Below are 22845 nucleotides of genomic sequence, written 5' to 3'. Positions count from 1 at the left end.
TTGGACAAACTATACATTGTCCAAAGCTCTGTGTTGTTATTTTTCATCATGTCACAAAATCAATACAGTGTAAAAATACCACAAAGAAACGGCAAAAGGAGGGAAATTATATCTGTTTTCAATTAGGTAGTCCTATGAGTGTGTCTTCAAATATTATTCATAATTTTAATTGAAGTTCTTTGAACTCTGTCAAAATTGTCCAAAGCCTTCAGGCAATCCTTTCCACATCAGGTCGTGAAGAAGCCCTGAACATCTGCTGAGGATCCCTGTTTGCTATGCAGTACAGTGGTACCTCGGGTTAAGTACTTAATTCGTTCCGGAGGTCCGTACTTAACCTGAAACTGTTCTTAACCTGAAGCACCACTTTAGCTAATGGGGCCTCCTGCTGCTGCCGCGCCGCCAGAGCATGATTTCTGTTCTTATCCTGAAGCAAAGTTCTTAACCTGAAGCACTATTTCTGGGTTAGCAGAGTGTGTAACCTGAAGCGTATGTAACCCGAGGTACCACTGTACTCTGCAGCATGTTCTAAGCCCTCATTTGGCTCACTGCTGTGGCTCACTGCCCCACCCCATTTCCAGACACATTGGCTTCGACCGTTTGTATGGAATGCAAAACCTTGCTCGATGCCATCACATCAGCATCTCATATATTTCATGTTGAGCCTCAATTACAGATGAGAGAGAAATTCAATTCAGCTGGCATTTAAAGGTGAACCTACATAATTCACACTTTCCGAAATAAAATGCAAAACAAAACACAGCTGTCCTTCAAAATTCACACTTCTTTGTACCTTGCAATGCAGTTCTGCATATGTTGGTGAAAGCAACATACATTATATACAGGGAAGATTGTTTTGCAAAAAAATGTGCACATAAGCCAAAATTGTATACAAATATATGAGGAGAAATGAGCACTGAAATGAGCACTTTAAAATGCAAAATGTGGAGAGCTGAAGACTGGAAAAAGAAGAAACAGAGAGAAACCAAAACTGGAAGATCCACACATCCCTAGTCTCCATGTAACCCCACAATCAAAGTGGGGACCAAAGTAAACAATACACCAAATCCATAGGAACATTGGGAGCTGCCTTTTACAGGTCAGACCATGGGTCTATCTAGCGCAGAATTCCTTATACTAACTGGTAGCACCTTTTCCAGGATTTTAGACAGGGGACAGGATGTCAGGATTGAACCTGGGACCTTCTGCGTGCAAAGCAGATGCTCTACAGCTGAGGTACAACCCTTCCCAGGGCCAGCCCAAGACATTTTGGCATCTGAGGCAAACCACAAAATGGCATCTCCCTCCTCACCAGCCATGCAAGAAGGCGTGAGCAGAGATCTACATGGGTAACAAGGGAGGCATAAGGATCTACATCGGGGGCTCAGACCAGCAGAGCTTCCTATCCATCAATAGCACATTGTAGAGGCGGCATGAGGGGGAAGGGCTGCCGAGGAGGTGGCAGATCCAACCTCCAAGGAGCTCACCACAGCTGTCACTGCCATGATGGCAGCTGCCATGGGCAATGCACTCCTTGGAGGCCAGATCTGCTGCCTCAGGATCCTGCCAACTGATGATCTTAGCTCACCTTGTCTTATGAGTGTGCTAGCCCTGACCCTTTCCCTTGCTTATTAAAGTAACGCTTTTTAGTTTGGGGGAGTTACCAGGTACAGAATGCACAGAGGGGGGAGGTTTGACTCTGCCCTCTCTGTGCCACAATTCTGGTAAAAACCCCTTCCCCTTGGAGCCACTGCAGTGGTACCTCGGGTTACATACGCTTCAGGTTACATACGCTTCAGGTTACAGACTCCGCTAACCCAGAAATAGTACCTCAGGTTAAGAACTTTGCTTCAGGATGAGAACAGAAATCGTGCTCCGGCGGTGTGGCGGCAGCAGAGGGCCCCATTAGCTAAAGTGGTGCTTCAGGTTAAGAACAGTTTCAGGTTAAGAACTAACCTCCGGAACGAATTAAGTTCTTAACCCGAGGTACCACTGTATTCTTCTTCCCAGAAGGAAGCTGAATTTGTGGCCATGGCAGTCTCCTTTCCTGAAGAAACAGCAGCTTTCAGGGGTGGAGAGTTCACAGGGACTGCAATTTTCATTGGGACCACAACACAAATGTTGAAGAATACTATTTGGAATATCAAAAAATGTGAAGTGTGTGTGTTTGTGTGTGTGTAGAAGTGCATGACTCGGTTCTTAAAAAAAGTGCAATGCCAATCGAGCTGCCACAAAAGATTACTTAGAAAAAGACACACAACCTTTGTAGATCTCACTGCTTTATTTAAAAAATACAGTGACACTGAGGTGTCATTTGTTTGTGTGTGATTTTAAAACATTGATATAATATATTCCATCTCCCTCCACTGTTTTTGGCTTTGTCGTCCTAGTTAACAGCTGCCAATGCACTGCCATACTTTTTACCCCCTGGCAGATCAGGCAAATTGCTCCCAACAGGACAGCTGCCAATCAACATAATGGCAAAAGGTGTTAGGTGGGCAACAAGGATCAGTCTTCTGCACACAGAACAGTGAAAAATCTTTTCAAAACACTCACTTTCAACAGACCAAGGCCTGGGGCTATTTTTTTAGGAGGGGGAGCCCTCATGTTAACATTTACCAATGTAAATTTAGTATCTCTTCAACTTCCATAATTAATTTTTCAAAATAATGTGAATGTTTTAATAAGCAGGCTATTGCTATATAATTTTTTGATTAGGCATTCATCTGAAAAGCTCCTTAATCAAATACTATTGAAGAAAATCAGTGTTCAGATTATCTGTTCATTTGCAAGGTTAATTTTTTCATGCTATTCTGAGAACTGCTTTTTATTATTTGGCATGGTACATGGTATCTGTGCTTGCCCTGTATATTAATTCATTCCATCAACAATTTCAAAGGAGTCACTCAGGATTTCAGGATTAAAAATCTCATATCACAGAGAATTGTAGCTTGATGAGAAAAGTCTTTCAGGCCATAAATATTTCTGAAAAATACTGTTTCACCAATGAAATATTAATCAGGATGCTTCTGTTATATGAGTCATAGGGAAGAAAGAGTTTGCACCTCTTGTCGTATAATTAACTGACTCACAACCTTTGACTAATGAAAACACTGCATGGCACTCAAAAGCTTCAGTTTTATTTAACAGGATTGGTATATATATATGAAACCACCATCACTCTGATTTATTTATCCATAATCAGATCTGGAAAGCAAGTCATTATACTTTAAAAGTTGCCTAGAACAAAGTTATCCCAAACAGATGAAATAATAAAATTTTAAAAAAATAAGAAGAAGAATTTCCCTTACCTTAGATAGAGCTTTGAATCCTTCTATGAAGGAAAGCAGAGGTTTCACATAGACATCTTGTGAGCTTGTCTGCCCCATGAGGATGAGAAGAAGAGAAGTATTTCGTCTCCCTAGTTTGCAAAGGAAAAAGGAAAAAAGAGCAGATACTCAGGGAGACTTAAATATACAAGGAGTTTAGGTTTCAGTCAGTCTAACATCGTCATTTTTCAAATATCATTCATAGCCTAACAAGTTTGTGAAGAAGTTTCACTGAGGCAATGAGAACTCAGACACTATAGAACAGACTTCATCGATGGGGCCCTCCAGAGGTTTTGGATTACTGGCTGAGACTGAAGGGAGTTGTAGTCCAAAACCTCTGGAAGGCAAGAGGATGGTGAATAAATATGATTAAATTCTCATATTAAGGCAAACCGATCAAACAGTCCAAAACAACACACAATTCAAAATGCGTCTCTCATTCAAAATTTGCACTTCTCCGAATTTTGTACTGCAGTTCTCTATTCAAAAAATGTGTACAAAAATGCATATACGAGGATAAAGTACGAATAAAAATGCATATATTAATGAAAATAATACACAAATATTTATAGATATTGTAGAAATTTTATTAGGGGAATGATATCATATTGTAGGAAATTGCTTTGCAAAAATTGCATATCAGGAAAAATGGGATAGAAAATGTATTCGGAGAAATTCACACTGAAATGCTGAGGCAGGACCTCTTTTTTAAAAAATTAAAAACTGAAGATTGATTGTTAATTGTTAACTGTTGATTATTAAAGATAACATCCCTTTGATCCTTTGCCAAGTTATCATTTTTCTTAGTCACTGTATTATGAATTGATCCAAGATGCACGTCACCTCAGCCCACCCACTGCAAGCTGGTCTTGCTTCTCAATAAACAAGCAGCCCTTGTGACCAATGGGGAAGGAGTTATTAGCATGCAAGAGCCAATCAGAACACAAGCAAGCTACTCTACGCCAGCATTTTCTGTATGTGAGAGGCGAAAGTTTCAGTCAGAGACCCAGTTTGAGCTAGATCGTTTTATTCATTCACTGATTGATTGATATTTGACTTCTTACCCACCCGTCACCATAATGTCCCAGGGTACGTTGCAGCGATTTAAAAACACAAAATAATTTTAAAACCAATCACAAACGAGAAGAATTGAGACTGCAATTTCAAACCCCTCCCCCTTTGTGCTGGGCGATGAGAGAGGGGGTGGACTGGACACCAGTGTCTCTCCCCCCAGTTCTGTCACTGCCCTCTATCTGCAGGACGATGCCACCATCCCACACCCAGAAGACTTTGAGCAGGTCACACAGGGAACTGCATGCTGGTGGCACTGGCTCAAGCCCAGTGTGGACCCAACTGCTACACTAGCTCGAGACCGGCGTAGCTATTTGACTGCATGCCAACTTCTGCTAGTATATTTGGCAGGGCTGCTCCATTCAGCCCAACCACTGCCTGTTTGGGCTTTTGACTGCAGCCTAAGTCTGTAGAGCAGCTATCAGTCCAGCAGACTCCAGTGAGATGTAAAAGAAATGCAGGAAAGGAAGTGTATATAAGCAGCAGCAGCCTGAATCCCAGCACCTTTTGATGTGGATAAAAGATTTATCCACATAAAACCATTTATCCAAATAACAGAGCCTGACTTAACAATAATACCCCAAATTGTTGCTGTTTAACTGCCATTTAACAGCCACACTCCAGGGATGTGTCCAATCAATACCCACACTCTTACTATTGCATTGCAAATCCCTTTTATCCCTGATAAAAGCATCATCACTTAATCTTTACGTGATTCTTGTGCATATGCACTGCAATTGGGAGGCAAATTGATGGGGGGGGGGCATTTGCATCATTGCAACTGTTCAAACGTACTCCCATCAGTTTAATGGAGCCTTATTACATCAGTTCAAGGAGGGAACATTGAAATAGGAGTAAGAGTAGCCATGTTCTGGGGTTATAAACTCGCCACACCTAGCTTCGGCTTCAATCTCTATTTAAATTCAGCTTGCTGTTGTTTTGTTTTTGAAGAGGTGGTTCTGAAAATAATGGCGGAAGAGTGGGGGTAATGGCCAGAAAGAAAGCCAGCCCATGGCACAAATCCAACAGTGTTTAGGGCTAGTTTATTAGCAAAATGTAGCCAACATCTGGGGGGCACCATGTTGGCTACCCCTGCTCTGATTTATTGTTAATCACAAACATTGCTAGGCAATGCCCCATCTATATTGACAGATGCTTAGAAATCCAGCAGTTATTCGTTGGATTTGAGGCCAAGACAATTTAAAATAAATTGACTCTTCCATCACAATTAGAGGGCATGCCAATCACAATGAATCTCATTCGCATTGAGTTGCAGCCTCAAATATTTGGGCGCCGCAATTCAAGTCCTATGGGCATTTGAAAGGTCTTATGAATTGTGGGAAGCATGAATTTGAAATTGTGGGAAAGGTTTTGTTACTCAGACATTTATGAAGTATTCATCAAAGTAAATAGGGCAGGATCCAGGTTGAGGAGACTCTAGGAAAGCTCCCTCTGGTGGAACCCCTCTGCCATTGGGGGGCCCAGTGGCTTTAACTGGCAGTGAACAGCAGTACAGTGGTACCTCTGGTTACAAACACTTCAGGTTACAGACGCTTCAGGTTACAGACTCCGCTAACCCAGAAATAGTACCTCGGGTTAAGAACTTTGCTTCAGGATGAGAACAGAAATCGTGCTCCGGCAGCGCAGCAGCAGCAGGAGGCCCCATTAGCTAAAGTGGTGCTTCAGGTTAAGAACAGTTTCAGGTTAAGAACAGATCTCCAGAACAAATTAAGTTCTTAACACGAGGTACCACTGTACTCCAAACTGCCCTAAACTTCTTAGCCATGGCACCATTTTAACTTACCCCAATGGCCTCCCTATTGTGTTGTTCTGAAGCACTGAGGATAATTAAAATGAAAAAGAATCCTACCTGCCTGTTGCTAATCAGTACACCAGAAAGAGTTTGATTGGTGTGAGGGGGATGTAAGTGACTGGGCTTTCTGGAGAGCTGTAACCCCCATAACTTCCCAAGGGTACCCAGTACTTATGTTGGGACAGAACACTAAGTGTCAGTAAAGTATTCTGAGAAGCTAAAGGTATTAATGTTCATTAAGTAAAATAAGCAGGGCCGACTTTAAATAGGGATGGTGACATCTGTCCTTTGAGCACCAAATATACACTCTTTGCGGTGAGTTCTGGTTGAAAAAAGTCCTGTTCTTAACACTCTAGTAAGCAGATTTTTCAAATTCTTCCGAACAACGTTCCAGATATCATTGCGGGGGTCACATAATTGTCACATAATGTGTTTTAGAAATCCTGAATTATTCATCTGTTGTTCATAAATTTCTGATATTTTGTGGGAAAATACACCAATATGCTAATGGCCCCTTTGCACAGAAGGGCTTCTCCCCTTAATTTTCCAATCCCCCATCCCTGTTCTGAACTGGAGGTAGTTTAAAAAAAACAAAAAACCAAGAGGATTTCTTTAAAGCCAAATTTGTATTTTTTGTTGTTTATTTCCTCCCTTCTTCTCACAGGATCATAAACAGCAGCATGAAATAAATATGGGAAACTGCAAAACAGCTTTACTTTACGAATGTGGATTTTAAAGACCAAACATTTATGTTAAGAAATAAAAACACCCCCACAGTGCTTAAGACTGCAGAACATTTGTAACATACTTAAATTGTTTTCCTTTGCTAAAATGTTTTTCAAAATACATTGAAAAGCACTCTTCTGCAATGCATATAAAACAGAGGTGGGAGAAATAAACCTTAAAATCAAAAAAACGTTTCATCATTTGTAGCAGACTATAGAACCACAACAGCATCCTAATAAGGTGCCAGAAACAGACTTGGCATTTAATGTAATTTTTAAAATGCATGTTTAATTTATGCAACAAAGTGTGTTTTCCTCTGATTCATCCCAGGAGGAACCTGTAGACTGCACTCTGACTGGAGGAATCATAGATAAGATCACCTTCCAAAGTGCTCTGCAATGCATCCTGAAAGAAAGAATTGTAGGAGTCACCCCAAGAGCACCTGATAGGTAACTTTGCAAGAACAGGGAGGTGGATTCAAGCAGGAGTTTTCAGGCCAGGATCATCAGCCTTGGGTTTTTGTGGGGAGGTCAAGGGGAGAGATGCTATTGTAATATTTTTCTCAAGGTGCAGGACTCCAAAAGGATGCCTTTGTGTGGGTGTTCCTATAGTTGTTGTATGATAATGTCACTGCAAATCCAGGAAATGTGTTGTAATTTTCTCAGCACACAAGGAAAAGTAAACGCAACATACAATTTCCAAGTAGCCTTTCTCTCTAAACTGACAGAAGCATTCCTGATTCACCTTGTGTTAAATAGGAAAATAAGCACCTAGTCCCCTTCAGAGTACACTATAAGCTTTTTTTGTTTTTAATTATAATAATTTCTTGCTCTTAACCTCGATGGGAGCTAATTATCTTGCATAAGCTCATATCAAATTTTCAGATACTTTAATTCTGAAAGGTGCATGAGTCAGAGAGAAAGAAAAAGTCAGGAGGATAAAGAATGCTAATAAGCATGTTCAAACAGCCAAAGGAAAACACAGATATTATATTGATATTTAAGTTTACAAAGGAAGCACATGATCTCTCATGATTCACAGGAATCAAAAGTAGCCTGGAAAGGCTGGCTTCCCCAGACCCATCGATCTTCATTCTCCCTTCAACCCTCAATGCTACAGCAGCTCTCTAACCTTCACTCCCATCTGAAAAAGGAAATATTGCATGTTCTTGCTTAGTCGTTTAGTCGTGTCCGACTCTTCGTGACCCCATGGACCAGAGCACGCCAGGCACTCCTGTCTTCCACTGCCTCCTGCAGTTTGGTCAAACTCATGCTGGTAGCTTCGAGAACACCATCCAACCATCTCATTCTCTGACGTCCCCTTCTCCTTGTGCCCTCCATCTTTCCCAACATCAGGGTCTTTTCCAGGGAGTCTTCTTTTCTCATGAGGTGGCCAAAGTATTGGAGCCTCAGCTTCAGTATTGGAGCCTTCAGTATTGGAGCCTGTCCTTCCAGTGAGCACTCAGGGCTGATTTCCTTAAGATTGCATAGGGCTTAAGATTGCATAGGGCTTAAGATTGCATAGGGCTTGCTTATTCCTTGCTGTTGTGCCAAGAAAACAGCAGCGTATCAGCACATGGCACCATTGGGCTCACTGCTATTATCTGTCATGCGCTGCTTAACTATTTTCCCCTAGCCTGGACCTCCAAGCAACACCAAGCCAGAGGCACACTTAGGCGTTGGTGAAACCTGCTTTGCTGCCTGAGGCAAAACAGAAAGGTGCCACACCCACTGCCACCCCATCACCAAAGCCTTGCTTACTTGGGTCATGTGGTAGTTTCCAGTGGGATTCCATGATGTCTCACAGAACTCTCACAATACCTTGCAGAGCTCCATGAGATCTTGCCAGAAGCAACTCTGGCAGTGGTGACAGGGGTGGGCAAGGTGCCCATAGGGGTGCTGCCCTGTGGGATTCTGCTGCCTGAGGTGGGCTGCTTCACTCCTCCTCATGGACAGATTGGCTCTGCTGCCTAGGGCTGATAAGAGTTGGAGCCAACAATTTCCGGAAGGCCACAGGTTTCCCACTCCTGGATTCAACAGACTTTAGAAATTATTTTTGATGGTGAGTTAGTTGTTCCATAACAAGATGGCTCCATTATAGCCTGCACTACAACTGAATCCCTGTGTTGTTGTTTTGGTCTTTCCAGAATGCAACAATTTCTGCTCTGTGGGGAGATGATAAACTAGTTCCTGGTATGATACTTCTGCTTGGTGTTCTGGAAAAGCATTCAGTAATGCTCCTCTAGGATCCGTATGAGTTAATTGTTCTGTGATGTTCAGCCTCAACATTTGCCTTCCAATAACATTAATAACTGGACAAGAATATCACATAATAACTGGACAAGAATATCACATGTGGATACAAGCCCCATATTGTCTCCAACAACTGTTGGATCACAGGTTGAATAAGTTTTTGAAACTTGACAGGGTTAAAGGTGCTAGCTAGTTAATACCTTCAACTCTTGGCAATAATGGATTTCATAGGTCTACACGGAAACATTCACCCCACTGGGGTTTATTAAAAAAAATATTGTTCAACTGCTGCCAGATTCCCAAATGGATTTTATTCCTTTAGAAGTGCCGCAGGTGCCAATTTTTAAGTGCCAATTTTTGTAACATGTTGGGAGGTTGAAACAAGTAACTTCTCAAAACTAGTTAACAAGTGTGCTACTGTCTGAAAGAAAATCTTATTGCTAACCATGTTGGGTTTCTTTCTGAAAAGCAAACTCCTAGGTTTTCTGTGACCAATTCACCTCTCTCTTGCCAGTCATTCATAGACATAGACATAAACATAGAATTGTAGAGTTGAAAAGGGACCATGAGGATCATCTAGTCCAACTCCCTGCAGTGGCAGTTGAACCCACAAACCCCCTGAGATTAAGAGTCACATGCTCTTTGAGCTGAGCTATCCATCAGTGCTAATATGAACTTTCCATAACGTGGCACCCACCTACTACATTAGCCACGGCCACAGCCAAAGGCATGAAGTTAGGGGAATCCGGTCTACATTTGCTGAGGAACCTCTTCCCTTTCATGTAGGCTATATCACTGAACATCCCAGATGTTGTGCATGCTGCAAGGAACCTAATATTTTATTGCTCACAAGAGAGCAGAACTCTATAGATTGCTTCCTACCCAGATAATAAATTCTCAGATATGCCAAATTTATGAAAGCAAGCCTTACCAGAGTCAACTGCAAAATGAATTACCAAGTGCCGTGCTCAACTTATTTCCTACTCTTAATTAAGATAAAGCTAGTCCTCTCTGAATTAATCTTTAAATAGCTTAATATCAGACATTAGGGTAGATCACGTTATTAAAAATTATATGATCTGGGTCAATAGCAGCAATCATTACAAGGGTTATAGAACTCACTTCAGTGGCAGTGTGTAGCCTGTTTTCTCTTCCCCTTTCTGCCTTTGATAGAAAAGGAGGATAATGATCCTGCGGAAAGAACTGTTAGGGCAAATTGTCAATGGCAGACTCGCAAATTTCAAAAGCACCCTATGCGATGCTAAAATTTGCTGCTGCCCCCTTGCTTCTCATGCTCAATTTGACACCATTTCTACACCAACCCCTGTGGTAACGGCACCCAGTGCAGCTGAACCAGTCACACTGCCCTAAAGCCACTTCTGAAAGCATCACATGATATTCTGGGAAGCTGGAAATCAACTCTTTTGCCCCTGCTTTTTTTGTCATTGTCTTTCTTGTGGGATGTAATCCATTGGAGCAGTCAAATACAACATTCCTTGTTTCCCTAGAGTGGACACAGGCAGGGGGATGTTACTCCAGTCAGTATAACTTCCTGTTTCACAGGTCTGGAGTGTCCTTCCCTTGCATGTGACCAGGGAGATGGGCGTGACCCTGGCTGACTCCATAAAAGAGCCGAGTCACACTGCCATCTGTCTCTCTTGATGCCATGCTGCTCTTCTGAAGCCATTTTCTTCTCTTGATGCTGTTCTCTTAATGTATTTGCTCATGGGCTCAGTCCCCATATGGGATGAACCCACAATTTGTTCTGTAACTACTAGCTAACGCCTGCCCTCAGGGATCATACTCTGAACCGAATGTTAGAAAACTTCTTGTTACTTTTAAGGAAAGACTCTTGTGTCTTTATTATGTTAAGAGGGATAAAAGGGGACACCAGGAATAATCTTCACTAAAGAGATTCAAACGAAGCTGCAAACTAGCTTCCTGCTGTATTGAGGGGAATTTGCTCTACTACATGACTCACTAGTGTGAGTGAAGGAAGGATAATAATCAATATAGCCTCGCCTAATATCCTTAACATTCCCACATTTCATCCCTGTACTTTCTGTGAGGCTTACTGTGTTTGTGTTGTGTATGCCCGATACTCCTTTCCCAATCCACAATCCTCTAATAATTGTACATTAACTCCTCTCATTTTCTTCCAGCACCTTTCATTCTATTGGGGGGAGGGGAGTTGGAGGGCCACAATAACAGATGATGGGGACACCCCTTCCTTCCCTTTATGTGCTTTTATGTGCTTCCTGGCTGGGTGCTACTTGCTGTAGGCAGCTACAGGGCAAATCTGGACATAATTTAAGCACATTTGTTTTTAAAATGCTTAGACTGGTGTCATGTCTCTTTAAAGCTTTTCCTGGCGCCATTTTCCTGTCCAATATCCCCTCCCCCGCCCAAAAAAAGCTGTTGTTTGTGTTATGTATGTATGTACAGAGCTTTTTTTCTTTTAAAAAATGTTTAGGGGTATTCTCTTTTCCTACTCATATTGAAAAACTGCCCCTCAATGAGGCCAAACTAAGATTCACAAAATGTTTAGGGGTATATGTACCCCTGCGTCCCCCCCCCCCATAAAAAGGCACTATGTATGTATATACGTATGTACATGTATGTATGTAAACACATACACAAGTGTTTTTATGCAATCTCGCCAGCAAATAATGATTTTATGGCCCCATTCTTCACATGAGCTGTACCTGAAGATAATATGCTCATTCTAATGGAATGTGTTACCTTGTACCATCCAGATAAACACTGCAAAGAACTGAACAGTGGAAGATAGTAATTAATTCACCCAGCACGCCAGGTCTGAAACAACAATGTATATGAAGGACTACACGTGTGTAATGGATTTTATACTTATAAGATGTAACAGAGGTGCTCTTTGTAAGGAGGAAGATGTGGTCAGCTGCAAGAATGATGTAACGAAGATTGACGGGTGACAACTGAACCCTAAATAAGAAATGATGCTGCTTTGGGAGGAAACAATCAACATATGTTTGCAACAGGGGCAGGAAACCTGATTTTAAGACACTGTATTAAATTAAAGTAATTTGGTTGGATTTGTAATAATTTGGAAAATTAATTTTAAAAATTGGGGGGGGGGAGAGATAATATGCTCACTCTGAGCCATGTTCCTGGTTTGAATTTTGCTTTCAGTGACCTCCTGTGCAGAATGTGAAGCAGCCAATGCAGTCCTTTCCACACTCCCCTTTCTACAAGTTAAGGCACAAGATTGAGACAACAAAGAAAATCAGACTGCAATCCTGTACACATTTACCTGGTCAGAAGGTCCATCGAAAATAATGAGACTTAATTCTAAGTAAACGTCTGCATTGCCAAAGACTTTTATCCTGTATCTAGCAACCAGTTCCAAATGAAGCAGCCTCTCTTATCAGGAAAGAAAGCAGAATCCACTTGCACTTCTCTTTACACGTAGAGATCTGTCCACTTCATTAAAATGCATAGGGAGGCCAGGATGCTAAAGTGATCCTCCTGTATAATGGATTGCAAAGTGGACATTTCTTAAAAAAAAAAACTCATGACCAGTTATCTTAAGAAATATAGAGAATAATTATATCGACCTATTATTTAAATATACCTCTTTTTTAATAAGTAAGCATTTCAGGCTTCTTACATGACACATGGAAATGATGCAAAGTTCATAAAAGAGGAATTTGTGTGTTTATTTTTTAATTTCTGTCTTGCAAAGGCCACACTGGTTGGAAAACATAAACACTGGATGTTGTACTTTTATCCTACTTATTAACCAAACACACAAAAATGGCACCAAAATTCATAATTGCCTGGGCATCCACAATATACATCATAGCTTGTCCAGCTTGTAACATTGGCTGTGCTGTGAATCATATATCATTTCCACACATAAAATCTTATTGAGCTATGAATATAAATTGAGCCTATGCGCACAGGTGGCAAGCAAGCAGCTAATCAGGCTGTTCCTAGGCATATGCACAAAACTTCCATAATGCTAGCCTTCCTGCCCGTGAAACCCTTGCTGAAATTCATATTGATCCTTGTGAAGGTTGATCCCTATGAACTACAAAAACAATTACTTGTAAGTAAGTGTGTGTGCAGAAAACCTTTAAGGTTAATCTTTACTCTTATGTATTAATTTAAGTAAATGTATAACCAGCCATAGAGAGCTGGACCATAAAGAAGGCTGATCGCCGAAGAATTGATGCTTTTGAATTATGGTGCTGAAGGAGACTCGTGAGAGTCCCGTGGACTGCAAGAAGATCAAACATATCCATTCTTAAGGAAATCAGCCCTGAGTGCTCACGGGAAGGACAGATTATGAAGCTGAGGCTCCAATACTTTGGCCACCTCATGAGAAGAGAAGACTCCCTGGAAAAGACCCTGATGTTGGGAAAGATTGATGGCACAAGGATAAGGGGACGACAGAGGACGAGATGGTTGGACAGTGTTCTCGAAGCTACAAACATGAGTCTGACCAAACTGCGGGAAGCAGTGGAAGACAGGAGTACCTGGCATGCTCTGGTCCATGGGGTCACGAAGAGTCGAACACGACTAAACGACTAAACAACAACAACAACATAACCAGCCTTTCCATTGGGACCACAATGTTCATGGCAGCTTCCGACAAGTCAAAAAAGAATTACAAAATAAATAAGAAAAACAGCTTGAGAACAGGTCAAACGCCTTGTTCCCTACCACCACCTTGGAATCAATGAAGGGGAATTTTTTACAACAGCTCTGGTCCTGGCATGTTTGTTGCCAACTCTATGGAATTGAGGAGCTACAATTCAGGGTGCTGCAATCCAACAATATTATACCAAATAGCCTATATACCAAATGTTGCTCTGCTTCAAATTTAGAGAACCCTTTTCCTGGGCCAGGAGCAAATGCCACACCAGGCCAATAGCTTACTATAAGGAATGAAGCAGGATGAGATGTGTGGATCTGTTACTTAATGTGCTGCTTGTTGGTGCTGGGGAGTTATTTTGTGTTTCTGGGAGGTGGAGAGGAAGCCATCTAACAAGAAGCAGGCAGACAGCGAAATAAAGATGAAGCAATTAAATTCCACGAGCAACAAATGTTTCCATGGCATGAATGAAAGATGTACTGAAATGTATGACATTCATTCTCTTGCATGAAGACTCGGCGTTTCCCAAAAAATCATTTTTCTTGAAAGAGCAAGACAATCATGACACTCGACAAAAAAAAAAAGTGCAACAGCTGAACACGAGGTGCTTATAAATGACAGCAAAACGTGTTCAAACTATTAATCATGTCTGTGGCGTGTCGTCCCCCCCCCCCGGCCCCCGCTCTTCTAATGTTCCCTTTATTTTGCTTTTAAAATGAGTTTGCTTGTTCTTTTTTCAAAACCTTTGATGTGCAGTTCTAGACTCAGTCCTGGTCCTTCGTGGATGTTTTGCAAATTTTTGTCACTGTTGTTTCTAGGGACAGATGTCTGTCCATCACACTGTCATTTTTGTACCCCTTTCTAAAGTTACTCTACCTTCTAGACCCCCGCAGTTCAGCACCAACTATAGGTGGGTGGTTCATGCAAATCTCCTTGAGAGTTTGCATAGAAGTGGTCGTGGGAACTTGCATACTGCCTTTGAGTGGGCTAGCCACTGCTAGTGCACCCCACTTTCATGCTTCCTTGTCTGGCAGTTCAGTGGACATCAGAAGGAGCTTCACAGAGAGAGAGATGCTTGAGTAAAACCACCACACACAAGGAGGGACCCGAACTAGGCAGCAGGACATCAGGGATGTGTGGAAGTGAGTGCGAGTCCTCAAAGTGCTCTATGAACATGCTTTCAACACATGGAGGGATTTGCATAGGTGCTGAATTTTAGGGGCCCAGAAAGTTGAGTAACTCTAGAAAGGGGTTCAAAAGGTTTGGGAAATATTACTACTACTACTATTACACTTATTAGTCACTTTTCTCACAGAAGTGACCCAAACCAACTTACAAAAACAATACTAAAACCAGTTATAACAAACAGAACCAATGAAAGTCTAAAAACACATCTAAACAGATAAGACTGGTCTTACAGATCCTGCCTTGCAAAAAGAGGCCACAAATACCTCAAACCTTTCAAATTAAGGGCCAAAAGTCTGGGTAAAAAGAAATGTTTTTGCCTACAAATAGATGAAAAAGAGATAAGGATTGTGACAAGTATACTGTACCTCCCTGGAAAGAGATATCCACAAGCAGCGAGCCACCACTGGAAAGGAGCATTTTCATGTTGACACTGTTTGGATCTCCCATAGAAGGGACACGCAGAGAAGGGCCTCAGTTGATGATCACAGAGTCCTTAGCTGCATGTGGGGGTGGGGGGAGAATGGGGATCCTAAGACACAAAAGGTTTTACAGCGTGGAAACAAATTGGTAGCCAGTGCAATTGTGCCTGAATAGGTGCTATATGTCGGGACCATTCTTCCCCTGTCAACAATTTGGCCACCCAATTCTGCACCAGCTATAGATCCTGAATCATCTTCAAAGGGAGCCCCACAAAGAACACATTGCAGTAATCCAACCTAGAGGTTACCAGAGTGTAGTTAGGATGTCTCTGTCCAGATAGTGGAACAGCTGGGCCACCAGTCGAAGCTGATGGAAGGCACTCTGCACCACCGAGGCTACTTGAGTCCCAGTAAGGGATTCAGAAGTACCCCAGGCTACCTGCTCCTTCAGAGGGAATGTAACCCCACGCAGAGCAGGCTACACCCCATCCATCCAATGGGATGACTTTCACAGTGTGTATCTGTCTCTTGAAGCAATAATAAAAAAGATTTGCAAATCTACAACTGGGGGCAGAACTACAGAAAAAAACAAGAAAGAAAGAAAGAAAGAAAGAAAGAAAGAAAGAAAGAAAGAAAGAGAGGGAGGGAGGGAGGGGGGGAGGGAGGGAGGAAGGAAGGAAAAATCTGGATCAAAACAGGCCCCAAGCAAGGAGTTAATACTGTTCTCACTGGCAGAGCAGAGATCCACCAAATACTGGAAAACTTCTGTGGTTACATGGCTTGCTACTGTTTGGCAAATAACTCTTACAGAAAACTTTTAATGCATCAAAGCAGAGTTGCAAAAGGCATTATTAAAGAGGATCACTTCTTGAAACATGGCTTCTGCCTTGTACCCAGAGGAGAAAGCAGCACAGTGCCTTTGTCCAAAAAACCATTTTTCTACCTGGATAACTTTCTCTTTCCAAATTCCCAAGTATGTAGCTGATGAAATTACACTTTAATAGTTTGGTCATTGGTGCTATAGCAAACCATTTCTAATAAACTCCTTTCCCCCCACTGCGTTTTGAGCTGTTAGTAAAGAATTATCACCTTCCTTCTTCCCACACCATGGATAGGTCTCTTGGTGACCTCCAGACTATCGATAGTGATGACCTCTTTTGAACCCAGTTTGTTGCTAAGACTCTAGTCTTCTTTTTATTTAGTTGTCGATTCCTTCCATTCTTTATCCTCCTCTTCTTTTCATTCTTCACTCCCATGGTCATTTCTCTTTGTGAAAAAATATCATGCCAAACAATAGCACTACCTGTTCTCTGTTGCCTCTGCCTGACTGGAAAGCTTTTTTCAAGACAAATGATTAGAGAGGCAAACGTTGTCTGGCAAGCAGAGCAGGGGAGCGAGAATGCAAAGTTCTACCATGAGGGAATTCAAATGCTATATGGTTACTAGCAAATAAATCAGTTATATTATTTTACTGGTTGCTAGTGCCTTTTGATGCCCAAATAAAAATGCTACTATGGCTATTTTTGAAGCCCTAAACTGTTTTGGAACCAGGCCAAAGAAGAGAATAAAGTTAAACCAGAGATTTTTATTTTCATTTGTTGAGGGGACCAAAAAATATGTGCTTTGTGATTGATATAACACACTAAACCAACATAAGTTTTATTGTCCTAAACTTATGGAATTTTGTTCCTAACATAAAGTTTTTTTGTCAATTCACTAAATGAGAAAGAAAAACTATCAATACAATAAACATTTATTAACCTATTGTCTACTTTCTTGGAGAGGTATTTAACTGAACTTGGATAAATTCTGATACATCTTGTATGCCATGCTTCTGGTTGTTTTCCTCACATGTAAAATGCCATTGTGAAAAACTATTGCCAGATAATTAAACTTTGGGAAATTATCTTTTAAATGATATAGAACCTGTATATGAACATGACAAATAAGTCTGGAACTTGACATTTTCATTGAATTAGCCTACTATATATTTTGGAAAGTTTTTTGTCTCTTTGTTCACCATGCATTTAGACCCCTCTTAAAATATAGGTCCTTGAGCTAATAGAGCAGGTCTTTGTCTATATTTGGATACAATTGGATGCTATTTTGAATCAAGACAGTGGACTGAACCTTTCAAAACTGCAATGATTTTAACCTCTGATTTCAAAACCGCACTATCCCCCCCCCCATTTTCCAAACAATGCCAGGAACTTTCCTTTAGCACAGTATAAACATTAATGAACCATTCTACACATATTATTGGTTGGTTTTGAAACTGTCTCAAAGAAGCATATCTGGCTCAAACCATACTGGGACTGATTCATGTTAAATAAACCTATGTGCATCAAATTGAATTTGATGTTCTCTGTTATGTATTCAGTGGTCTGTGTTTGCCTGAGATTGAGTCTGCACTAAGGAATCTGAGCTCCTGAGTTCTGATTCGATACATGATATCCAATCACAAAACATTTCAGGATTTGGGCCTCTGCCGTTGGCCCTTAAACTCATGATTCGCAGCTTGGAAGTTTAGACAGCCAATCACGTTGGGAGTGGGAGTGGCCCAGTCCTTCAGAAATGTATATAAGCAGTTGCTTTGTCCCTGTTGTTCAGTTCTGTAGTTCAATAAAGGTTCTTGTTTTTATCACTGTGTCTTGCCTTGTGGGAACCCACCTACACTTTAGTAACACTGTTCACTCTACCAGTGTGGTGTGCTTGCTTCAGTTTTGCATTCACAGCCAATCAGGGTGACAGAGTTGTGAGAATACTGCACTTAAAAGCAGGAAGACCCAGGTTCACATCTTCACTCAGCAATGAAGTTCATGGGGTGATTGTGGACCAGGTATTCTCTGTCTCAACCTGGCCTACCTCAGTCACAGGACAGTTGTGAAGATAAAATAGAGAAAGAAAAGCCCTTGTAAGTCATCCTGAGCTCCTTGGAAGAAAGAGTGGGATAAAAATGGAATATTTTTTAAAGAAATAATATTATGCATCAGCTTCCTTGAATTTCACATGACATTGTTTCAGCAGTTTTTAATGCAGTCATTATATCCTGGAAATAGATATATTTGTCAGGAATTATATATCATCATGAAAAATACTGCAAGAAAACTATATCTGCAATTATAACAATATTTCATAATCCTGCAGCAAGGAAAAACAAAGGTTCATAATTCAAAGTATGGTTTCATTTAAAATATTTACCACCACTCCCTATTAAATATGGATTAGCTAACACCCTTCTTCCCACCCTTTTACCACTTGTTAATTGTTTCAACATAATTGCATATATGTTTCTGCAGTAAAAGTTGTTATGCATAATTTGCTATGCATTAAAAAGTACCCCCAAAAAAATTAAGCGTACAAAAAAGTTAACAATCAAATTACATGGCCTATTGCACACTTATAGCAAACATCTCTCTTCCTTCTTTTATTAAAGTCTACTATTAATACTAGGTGATTGTGACAGCTGTGCTTTCATAAACCAGGTTAAGAAGGAAATAGGGTTTTATTACTTTTCCAAAGACAAATAGATAAGTTTAAAGTAAGGGAAGTCTTATCTAATTTCTACCAGTTGTAAGAAAAGTACCTGAAGTACAAAAAGAAAAGTTATTTGGACAGAAGTGGCAAAAACAGTCTTCCCCAACACCCTCTCATTCTCTCTCTCTTCCTCTCTGTCTCTCTGTATCTCTGTGTCTGTGTCTGGTGTGCCACTATCTTGTGAGATTTTGCTCAATCCCAACAAAGGTATTGCCAAACTGCAGATTTTTTTATCTTTTTCTATGGAACAACATGACTCTCTTTGCTTTTTAATGCTATTTCTGGTAAGGGAGCAATTCAAACCCACCATTACTCAATTTGTACAAATTGTTTTATATGTCAGAGCTAAGCCTAGTTTGGGATAATGGCTGTATTTCAACAACAGTCAAACCTATACATGTCATTTTTATTTCATTACTCATTTGCTCATGTTTTCCTATGGAAATCAACAGACTTCAACCATTCTGCATTTAGAGAAGGTGCACAAAGCTACACTGCACCTACTACTAGGAATAAATTTTTATTACCTACAAGCAGCTCAAGTTACATATAGCGTATTCAGAATAATTATCACGTTGGCTGTTGTGGACAGTATTTTCTCTTATCTTACAAAGATCTACTGATATTAACTTTTATGCATTTCAGGAAGATGCTACTCTGGTGAGTAAGTGGAAATGTGTTGTACGTATTACCAAAAGGCATGCATTTAGGTTTACTCTCAGAGGAAAAGTACCTTGGAACTCGCTTATGTTTTCAGCCTGCGGCTCAAAATGTCTTAGCTAGCAAATGAGGTTTGCCTGACTGTTTAGCTCTAAACAAGTTCATTTGTTAAAACGGAATAACCTTGTTTGTCCTTCTCTATATGGAACAACTTCCAGCAACACAGTGCAGTTTTTCAAATCACTGAAGACATTATCTGTCCTCCTGTAGGGATTGCCAATGATCCATCTTTCCTCCTTCCAGACTATACGCAGACTGAATCATGCCAGTTTTTACAAAGGTTGGGTGCCACCCCCACTCTCTACTGAGCTGTGGCAATATATAGGGAGGGGGGCGACTTCCAGGCGCTCACCCAGGGTTTGTGGTCCTTCGAGAATCAAGACTTGGTGGAGGCTGTTGTAACTTTAAGTAATATGATTTAGAAGAAGAAGAGTTTGGATTTGATATCCCGCCTTTCACTCCCTTTAAGGAGTCTCAAAGCGGCTAACATTCTCCTTTCCCTTCCTCCCCCACAACAAACACTCTGTGAGGTGAGTGGGGCTGAGAGACTTCAGAGAAGTGTGACTGGCCCAAGGTCACCCAGCAGCTGCATGTGGAGGAGCGGAGACGCGAACCCGGTTCCCCAGATTACATGACTACCGCTCTCAACCACTACACCACACTGGCTCTCATATATATTTATTCATATATTTACACCTGAAATTAGATGGAGGGGGTACAGATCTTACAGCATGGTCTTCTCAAGAAGGGCTTGTTCCACAGAGCAATGCTGCACTGGACTCCAAGACATCTCTTCCAGCCTGCCGAAAATGGTGCTCCTCTCTTGTTCCTGGCTAGAGACCCAAGGCTCCTGCCAAACAGTGGTGTAGGAAGGGTGGGTGTGGTGGGTGTCAACCGCACCAGGTGTCATCAATGAGGGGGTGTCAAAATGGCAAAAATATGAAGTTGTGTTTTTTAAAAAAAAAAATGGGCTCACAAAACTTTTTAGTTCAGTCACAAGTGCAATAAAACGTGGCTGGCAGAGGGCCTGCAGCATGCCCAAGCCACACATCTCTCCTGGGAGTGACATGGTGGCTTGGTCGCCTGCAGGCTCCGCACTACCTGAAACGGCAGCATGGGGCTTACTTCTGCTCATCGCCTCTCCCTCAGCTGCCCTACAGCTGAGGGAGAGGCAGCGGAGAGGCTTTGCACAGTGCACCCTGCCCTAACTCTCCCCGCCCCCAGGTGCCGGGTGCTTGCGCCGCCCTGGGCACCCGAGCTGCTAGCTACGCCACTGCTGCCAAATACACTCTTTTCCTGTCACACACACACCATCACCTTGGCAACCTCTGTCACTGGTGAGCTGGTTCTTGGATTGGAACCACTATTACCACAGTATTGTAATCAAGGGTGCAGGGAAGGAACATGCCCGTATCAGAACTGTTGGGAGGCAGAGGGGAAGATGACTGATGAGGCAGACTTGAATTGCCCTGCAGTAGTGACTGGTGGCTGGTTACTGGCTAGCTGATTAGCTAACAGCCCATGCTCATGCTAGGAGCTTGCGTCCAGTCAGTAAGCACATGTTGCATTGTGATGACTGAGTCAATCCCTGCTTACTCTGTTGCCATTGGTTGCTAGAAAGTGTGGGCTTGCCCTTCTCCTCTTGATGGTCTTGGAATGGTGCACTGGTGGCAAATGGTGGCCACCAGAGAACCACCTGAATGGACACCGCTGCCAGGGCCTCACTGTTTCCGGTAGTTTATATCCAGGTAAATGTGCATAGTGTTGCAGACTTAGAACATCTGTCTGTCTTCATCCCAAATTCAGGTTCAAGCCACACTGTGAAAAATATATAACTTGGCTTGGCCTGACTCCAAGTTTATCCATAAACAGGAGCAAGGGGTGAATGTGAGACTGGGTATGGTTATTTATATACTTTATAGAACTTGAAAGGTGTAGTCAAATAACGGTCAAAAAAATCAATAAAGATCTACATTTTCATTTTCATAGAATCTCAGGCTTCCTTTTGTAATGTTCCATTTGAGAAGCAGCTATCAGTAGTAAGATATTTCCAGGTAACAAACCTTTATCCACTAACCTAGAAGTAAGTCTCTTTGAATTCTCTGGGACTTACTTAAATTGACATATATAGAATTATTGCCTAGCTTCTGACACTGTTACAGGCATGGCTGTATCACCTTCTAAATTATTTCCATTCCCCACACATGAGAGAAAACATAAAACATTGCCAATTGGAATGAATAACAGGATTATTTTGGGTTTCTATATAAGTTTCATAATTCTTACATTTTTTTATTTTATATGTAACAGCAGAAGCAGTTAAGAATTTAGCAGGAAGAAAAAAACGCTCAGTAATGCTGCTTCCTTCTTATCTTAGGAGGCTGCTCATTATATAAATTAAACAACTGGGGAAATTATTCTTTAAAGCAATTGGTTTCTAAATCAACTAAGTATATATCACTTTAAGACACACACGCACCATAGCAATTTCTGACCTTTTGATGTCAGAAGGTGTAATCAATCCACGTTGATTATTTGCTTTAATGTGTGCTGGCAACTAAACTTTAAATGCCAAATAGTGTTTCTTACTTCACATGTGAGAGTCTGAGGGGCATTTATTGTAAAAGTTAAACAGAGTGACAGCTTGCTTTGGTTGATGTGCAAAGTTCTTGATGGTGCTAGTTTACTTTCTCCCATAATAAGCAGTTAATAGAAATTCACTGACCTGCAGTGCAGGCTTAATTTATCACGAACAGCAAGTTGATTTAACAGGATTGGAACGCAGTAGAACAATAGATTTTTTGTTGTTGTTGCACCTCCTGGTGATCTTTAGACATTTTGTCAGTAAAGAAAATCAGTCTTAACATCCGGGAAGGCCTGTGTGACTTTGAATAATTAGGCTACATCTGCAAAGGTAATTGATCGATATACACCAAATCAGAGCCAACGAGAAATTAGACGGTATCTGTTGATTATTTCCTTTCAGCTGAAACCTTTTCAGTGCATAATGGTGCCACTGCTTGATTGTGTTTGACAAATGAGTTTGGTATGTTTAATATCTCAGCAAAAAGACATTGACCTGTTTTGCACATCATACTTAAGCCAAACCATGGCATAGTGCAGACACACAGCCGTACACATTCCAGGAGAGGAGACT

At 41.3% G+C, this 22845-nt stretch overlaps 1 protein-coding gene across 9 annotated transcripts in view; it reads right to left on the bottom strand.

Annotated features, from left to right (window-relative positions):
• LOC310658752 (uncharacterized protein) overlaps positions 1-22845 on the bottom strand; it is a 72515-nt gene that overhangs the window by 29552 nt on the left and 20118 nt on the right. For 4 of the 9 annotated variants that reach the window (XR_014502462.1, XR_014502463.1, XR_014502464.1 and 1 more), the window contains exon 3: positions 3309-3418. Coding sequence is in view for 1 of the 9 variants with exons in the window: in XM_083401089.1 (XP_083257215.1) it covers positions 3309-3418 (110 nt within the window). In the remaining 8 variants the exon portion in view is untranslated. Of the gene's footprint in view, positions 1-3308; positions 3419-12583; positions 12693-22413; positions 22595-22845 lie in introns of those variants that run through there. The other 5 variants (XR_014502460.1, XR_014502461.1, XR_014502468.1 and 2 more) reach the window with 3 other exon arrangements.

This window comes from Podarcis tiliguerta, assembly GCF_965153285.1.
Source record: "Podarcis tiliguerta genome assembly, chromosome: 10".
Classification (NCBI taxonomy): Eukaryota; Metazoa; Chordata; class Lepidosauria; order Squamata; family Lacertidae; genus Podarcis; species Podarcis tiliguerta.
Note: the sequence above shows the minus strand (reverse complement) of the source record. Positions and strands in the feature narration are given on the sequence as shown.